At 31.7% G+C, this 7,983-nt stretch overlaps 1 protein-coding gene across 2 annotated transcripts in view; it reads left to right on the plus strand.

Annotated features, from left to right (window-relative positions):
* Window positions 1–1,442: 1,442 nt before the first annotated feature.
* Window positions 1,443–7,983, plus strand: part of LOC106467427 (DNA-directed RNA polymerase I subunit RPA49-like) — a 33,434-nt gene continuing 26,893 nt past the window's right edge. For both annotated transcript variants that reach the window (XM_022395607.1, XM_013927777.1), the window contains exons 1-3: window positions 1,443–1,679; window positions 3,232–3,347; window positions 4,022–4,098. In XM_022395607.1, the coding sequence (XP_022251315.1) occupies window positions 1,562–1,679; window positions 3,232–3,347; window positions 4,022–4,098 (311 nt within the window). In that variant the 5' untranslated portion in view covers window positions 1,443–1,561. The remainder of the gene's footprint in view (window positions 1,680–3,231; window positions 3,348–4,021; window positions 4,099–7,983) is intronic.

Raw genomic sequence — 7,983 nt, forward strand, 5'->3', positions numbered from 1 at the left:
GACATTCATATCTGGGATGTGACTTCTAACAGGACTAAAGATGTCTGTATTAGGGTTTAGCTGCGGGGTCTGGAAGGGGCTTCCCATTGTCTGGGGCTGATTAAGTTGATGGTTAATAGATCATCCTTTAATGCATTTAATTCGTTTTGAAATTTACTAATGTTTTCCATTTATACTTCTTGTTTCCTTTCTTGTTCCAGTTGCCACTGCTGTAGTCTCTCTTCTTGATTCTTTTCTCGTTCTTCTTGTTTCTTTTCTTTTTCCTCCAACAAATGTTGTAATCTTTCTTCTTGTTTATTTTGCTGTTCGAGCTGCCATTGTTGCAAGTTTTCTTGCAACTGCTGTTGTCTTTCTTCTTGTTTCTTTTCTTTTTCCCCCAACCACTGCTGTAATCTCTCTTCTTGTTTATTTTCTCGTTCTTCTCGTTTCTTTTGCTGTTCTTGTATTGCTGCCATCAAATCTGCTAAGCTATAGTTTGATTTGCCACTTCTCGTTTCCATTTTTTCCCTTCCCACTTCTGACACCAATTTGTTATGCCTCCGTTCGTTAGTTAATTTTCCGTATAATTCTTTTTCGAAGAAACTTTAGCGATACAAGTCCTTTCTTAAATAAAACTGGTTTATTCTTTCTAAATACAACTTTGCAATACACTTAATTTCCACAGTCACGCTATAACAAACGCTATAATTCACAACGAACGTCTCACGGTCTCGACTCAACATACGTGTCTCTCTGTCCGAAGTTCAAGTACCCATTACCTTCTTGCCATCAGTTCTTACCGGTTTATATATACAAGACAGCCCCCAGTGGCACAGCGGTATGTCTGCGGACTTACAACGCTAGAAACCGGGTTTCGATACCCGTGGTGGGCAGAGCACAGATAGCCCTTGTGTAGCTTTGTGCATAATTAAAAACAAACAAACAAATATACAAGACTACCGCATATCTAGTAGGCTATCGAGATTTCAGGAAGGGACGTGAGCGTTCGAGAAGCGCATGACGTGTTACTAGAGTCACGTGACCTCCGCTGTCGTAACAATAATGTTCAACGTACTAGCATTGCTTGAAGGAATGTAACCATGTTTCATAACAAAGTCTGTGTTTCTAATCCTCCTTATTCTGTTCTTGTACAAGTTTTACAATATTTATTTGGTTAAACAGAACTGCATCCCCCTTTCCCTCGGGTACAATCAAGTAGCCTCAAATTGCTACTAGCTGGTGTATGCAGGAACAAAAATTGCTTCAAATATTTGTACTAATGAATTAACTTAAATAATTTAAAAAGCATATTTAATCCCGTAAAAGTATTAGTTAAAATGTGTAGGAGCCTGTAATAACTATTTAGTAATTATAAAATAAATAAAATAAAGGTGGATTAAAATTTCTTGAAAATTTAGTTTAATCGTAATATTCTAAATTATATAATTAGACTTTTATTTTTAGACGTTTGGGGAGAAGTGGAGAACGCTGTAGTTTTAACACGTTTAGGCTTATTTAGTTATTATATCTTTGTTGTCTTTATTTATCTGTATTGGTTTATGTAAAATTAAAATCTATAAATATGATCACTAATAATCATAGTATTGAGAAAATTTCTGGAGGGAATTTAGTGAAAGATCATGAAAAATGCAAGTTAGAATATATTGGTGGAAGTGACAGAAGCTCTGGCGCATATCTTGGTTAGTGTTTAGCTTATAACTCAAAGATATAATTATAATCATCATTGGCAATAATATTAATAACATTAACATACTTTAACAAGTAATACTAACAACAGTGGTCAGTACTAACGCTGTAATACTACATTAACAATAAATAACTGACTGAAGCAAGTATACGTTGTGTAACTTGTAACTTAGGTGTAACTGTTACTTGTGTTACAGTTAGTGTTAGTACTGTTCAATTATGTACATAATAATTAAGGAAAAACTATAATCATACCTGTTAACTGACTTTTCGCATCACATGACTGTCTCACTGGAACAATGCTAACGAAATGTCAGTGATTGATATGAAATTACCGCTTTACCTGGTAACCTGAGACATTGAGTGAAACCCATGACAAGATGAGATACAATGTAGTCCTAATACAGTACTTCAGTTCAACACCCATACGCATTAATTCATATGATGTTTATAAACGAAATGGAAATTGTCAACAACCACATGTTAAGCCAATGTATTGTTTGTTTACAATTCCAATTCATCATTTTTTGAACTGTTGTTGGTTTGATTTGGGGATATATATATATAAGTATGTATATTGGTTTATGCATTATGTAATATGGATCACACAGTTTATTGTATGGCTTTTTCAATAAATTAAATATATAAAAAGTATATATTATTGGTTTTAAGGTTTTGTTTGATGTGGTTTGAAATAGTAAATGCTTCTGGATCCAATGAAACCGCCAAGACCAAAGTAGAACATTAAGAGAGCTATCGTTTGATGTATTGCTGGCTCTTAGTATAGCAGATTTACAGCTGTTAGGAGTACAGTTGCATTAAAAAAACAGTGCAAACTAAGCATTTAATAGTATTATAGACGTTTTCTTTTTGTATAATAGTTTAGTATTTTTTTTTTATGGAGATTTATATATTCGCAACTGTGGTTTTGCATTCACACACCTCCATGGTCAAGCACTATAATTCTGTGGGACTCCCTACTTGAATGTCATGAAGCAGCATTCCTTTGTGTTTATAATGAATTTTAAGATTTGTTTTCCTATTTATCTCTTAAATCACCAGTAGAGACTTCCATCATAGATTTTTAATCCATAATAACATTTCCATTAGCTTTGTTGTTTATACTTCTCAACTTTCCTTTTGATGTTCACATAGATCTAAAAACCCTTAAGACAGCTTTGGAATAATGGACTCCAATAGACTTTATCTCAAAAGTCCAATGTTATAAGTAGACCTCCAACTGATGATCAAGTTTGTCATAGAAGTAATTTGTTGTATCCCTGAAGTGTGTATATATATTTATATCAGTATATTGTAAATATTTGAGATGAGGAATTGACACTGTTCTCTTTGATTAAAACTATTTTGATTTTGAAAACACTAATGAGTCTGTGATTAAACATTTTGATTTTTATTAGGAAAATAAAAATTCTTACATTTTGTCACATTAGTCTCTTATAGTGTTGAGTGTGTTTTGAACTAACATTGAATCAGTTTTCTGTTATTGTACATAAAACTATTTATGTTGAATTACTTTTCTGTCAGTCAACTTTTCCAATGGAAAATTGAAGCAAAACACCAAACTGAACCTACATTTTAAAAGTTATGAAAGCTCAGAAACTCGAGAGGGTCTGGTTCTTAGAAGAAAAAGAAAGATCATGGTAATTATTTTTCTATCTTATTTACATACAAAGATGAGTTAAATATGAAAAAGCACTGTATGTTGTTTTATGGGTAAGTACTTGGAGGTGGTGTTAAACTTGAAAAATTTGGGTTCATTTTTACTGAGAGTTCATAACAAATTTTATGGTATTCAAATGTTTCCTTTGCTTTGGTAATTTGAAAATAAAAATAGCATTTTAGTATTGTAAAAAAACAAAAAGATAAGGAAAAGAAATTTGTGTAATCATAAATTAAAGTTAATATCTATTAAAAAGGATAAGGATAAAAATTCAAGATGATAAGGGATTTATTTTTCATTATTACTAAAATCAGAATAATGGGGTATGCAGATTAATTTCTATTTGAAGTTAATATTTTTTAACTTTTATGAAATGGCTTGAAGCTTGTACTAATAGATTGAATTATTTTGAGATTGTACGAAATGTTCATGGATTACCAAGATTCTAACTTATGATTGTTGGATGTTAATTTGTTTTTGTAGATTTTATGGTCGGAAAGTAAAAATTTTCAAATATTTTGATTTAAATTGTATACATGGTATTATGGAACAAATAGAAGTGTTAGGGTGTGTTATGCTAGTTATTTAGTAAATTATCACTGATATTTCATAAAGTGTTCATGCTTGTGAATATTAAACCTAATTGTTCCTCAGGTGGCAGATAGTGGAAGACTACAGTATGTTGGTTACAACTTTGGTTCTGAACTGTCTCATTTAGGAACTGCTTGTAGGTATGTAGAAAGAAAGTACTAGGAATTAGAGCGGGGTATTTAGTGCTATTTCTTAATTAATTAATCAACAGGCTCATTAAATGATTAGCACACCCCCTCATACACACAAAATATGGAAGTGGCTGGCTTCATCACTTTGTGAACCACTGCATTATTCTAACATGGTGTTAATTTTCTTTTTTCACCTAATTTTATTTTTCTTTAAAGTATTTTTTGAATTATCCTCCATTTCTGTCCCCTGGGGAGACAGTGATAAGTTTACAGACTACAGGCTTAGAACACTAGAATGTGGGGTTTCATTCTCCACAGTGGATACAACAGATAACCCAGTGTGGCCTAGTTCTAAAACAAACCACAATCCTTGTTTCTTATGATGGTTTACTTCTGGAGATTGCTGTTTCACACTGTGCAAAAAACATTTGCAAAAAATTTAATCTGGACATTTACTGCTCAATGAATAAATTGCTACTGTCAGCTGGAGATGACCATGTGGTCATCATTTTGCATATTTAGAATATACAGTAATTCCTCATTGATCTTATGCCAATCAAATAAATTGATATATAATGAGAACATTTTACTATTACTGATAAGAATATAAAATTTTTTATTTAAAGCATATCATGATTGTAATTTGAAATAATTAAGTAAAGAGTAAACTTAACTAAGTTTATCTGATCTTTTGAGGATTTGATTTCATTTGAGGAACATATAAAGAAAATCTCATGCTTACAAACATTGTAACTGAATAAAACCATAGTATATCTATTAAAAACCAAACTTAAAGAACCAAACATAAAAAAGATACCTTTCCTATGATTTCAGTAATTGACAGTCATGTGACTTCTGTGTTTTGTTTGGTATAAATGCTCCTGTGTCTAGGTAAGTTACTTGTACTTAATGATACAAAACCTTCTTCAGACATTGTATGTCTGTTACTTGTAATATATTTTCTTTGTTAGCCATTCAACCCATCTCTAAACTGTATAAGCTTACTTACCTTATCTCAGTTATTTGATGTCTTCTCATTGAAGAAAATTTCTGTAGCCTTCAAAATTAATTAATTCAACACAAATGTACTTTCACAATTAACAAACAAAAGGAACATTTACTGAAACTATTAAAAACTTAAACCTATATATTTACTATAATATGATAGCTTAATTGTTGCTCTAACCAATCATTTTTAAACTTTCTTCATAGCTGTTTTGAAAGCTGTGTTTCATTAGAAGTAGTCAAACCACTTGATATAGCACCATAACAAGGTTTCAACCAAAAACTGTATAAAAACCAAGGGAATTGCTTGAAAATTAAGAAATGGGTGACATTTTCTTAGCAAAAAATATTTATTTTTTGGGATGAACAGGAAAGTTCTGAAAAAAAAAGGAAAAAACAGATTGTTTAGTCATAGATAGATCTGAACATTTTTCTTCTGAATTCAACAATATAAATGATCAGATAAAGGGAAGATATGGATTCTGAAATATTTCTGGCTTAAAAGTAGTGAAATATAATGAGAATTAACATATGAAATGACTAAGAATTGTCTCTCAAAAAAGTGTGAAAAATGAGGGAAAATCCTGTCTTCAGATTTAAGGTACAATAATTTAGAATGAAGTTACTTTTTCAGTCTTAAACTGTATACATATGTGGAATGTCTGAGGTTAAGGTTAAGAGTATTTTAATATTATATGTATATATGTGTGTGTTTATATAAAACACTGGGACTTGTACGTTCCACTTCTGCATATTTCATAGTCTATGCTGGAACTCCATGAGAAGGTGTTGCATTTGGAAATAGATGAAGGATGCCATCTGATGGCTGATGATGACTTGATAGGAGTATTTCCCACCTCCTCGTGCCAATACCTCTAGATGTTCTGGTTTCAACTAGGTTGAGGATCATCTGTGTTTTTATTCTTTCTTTATGTTTTGATTTGCCAATTTTACAATTCTCACATTATTTAGACCATCCTTAAGGATGCTTAGGGCTTTCTCCCTGAGTGTATACTAACTTGTTTGGTTATGTGACTCACTGGCCATTTTAGATATTGATAAAGAGGGGCTACTGCCACTGGAATATGCTCTTTTGTAATAAATATCTGTGCTGATTCTTCAAGAACTTTTCACTGCAGGAGCAGAACATAGTATTCTTCCTACCTGTTATGCCATCATTGTTATCCTATTTGGCTTCACAGATTATTAACTCAAAAAACTGACCCTTTGCAGAATTTAATGGGTGCTAAGAAGAATTCCTTATTTTCAAATATCCTTTAGGTCCAGCCTTTTTTAGGGCTGATCCATTCCACTCATATTCCCTCGAAGTCAGTTCTGTAAATTATTTTCTAGTTTTGGATTCTACTCTAACCCTGCTTGATACATATTTTTCTTCTAGTCTAGATGATTATCTTCCTGTCCTGTAGTTTTATGTTTGTTTTTCATGTTCATTGGTTCTCATCTCCTTTACAATGTGGGTATTCTTGCTTTCAATATTTCAGAGGGAATTCTACCTTGTTTGAATTTTACATTTTTAGAATTAGAATTAATTTCAGACAGGTACTTAGCTCTGAAATACTTATCCTTCCACCTCCATACAACCAAAATTTCCATCATGACTGCAACTTTCATGAAAATTAGAATTATAGTTGGAAAGCAGAGCTCATTTAAGATACTCTGATGCTTGGGCAATAATTCACATGGAAAGTGAGAGAGTGGAGAGTTGTAGGTAAGTGACACATGCTTTGCAATGCATAAAGGACATTCAGGTTTTAAATGTTTCATTTAATGAATGAGATGGCCTAGATGAACTGAAAGGTCTCTCATTATCATTATAGTGTTATAACAAAGTAAAAATTTTAAATTGTAATATGTGAAATTAAACAGAAAATATTTACCAAATGTCATTAAGCTTCTCTTCACCAGCATCTTTTTTTTCTAAGCATGTCACAAGGATTTTAGTGGGGTACATTCAAAACTAAATTCTTTTTTTTTATGGTAATCCATTAAGTATAGCATAAAACTTATCTAATAATCCATATTTTAATAGTATATAAGTTTTAAGTACTTAATTTTATAAGCAATATTTAAAAAATCCTGAATTTCTCCTAGTGTGAGAATTGTTATATTTTCTCTTTTGGCATCTCCTCTTCTCTAATCTATTTACCACCCCCTTCAAGAAGTATGAAATTTGATGTACATTACTCATTATAATTAATTGCTGCATCCCTTTACTGGCACTAAAATGCACTGGCAGTCATTTACTATGACAGTAAAATGTTGAAGCAGTCATATTTTGGCAGTAAAATGTCATAAAACCCATTCAATCTTATTTCATTACAGAGCCATCAAATGAAAATCAAACCCCTCTTGCCACACCTGTCTGTCATAACCTCTCTTTCAGAAATTGTCAATAGTTCTCTCTGATGTTCAATACTATATTATTTATAATCAACAGAAAGTCAAGGTTTTCATCTATCAAATGATGTATTATATTTCATTGATTTCTGAAAATAGAATTGTCAATTTTGTTTTCAGCTCAAGCTTTATTCCCAAGGGAAACACATTGACAAGCTTAGATGAATTTTTATTAGCTCTTGTTGCATAGTTAGAAAGCAAGAAAAATGTGATAGTTCCAAACATACTTATCTCTCTTACACACTATTACTCGACTGATTTTTTTTTTGCTTGCTCCAGTCTTTTATATCCCACTCAATTTCCCTTGGCGATATTTGTCTCCTGACACTCTCCACCTACATCAATGCACCCTATATCCTGGTGCTGTATATAAGCATCTCATTCAGATAATGGTATCACTCTTTCTATATATATATATATATATATATAATAAAACCAACAACAACAACTACTGATTAACAAGCCACTTTA

Source organism: Limulus polyphemus, unplaced genomic scaffold (assembly GCF_000517525.1).
Source record: "Limulus polyphemus unplaced genomic scaffold, Limulus_polyphemus-2.1.2 Scaffold2611, whole genome shotgun sequence".
Lineage (NCBI taxonomy): Eukaryota > Metazoa > Arthropoda > Merostomata > Xiphosura > Limulidae > Limulus > Limulus polyphemus.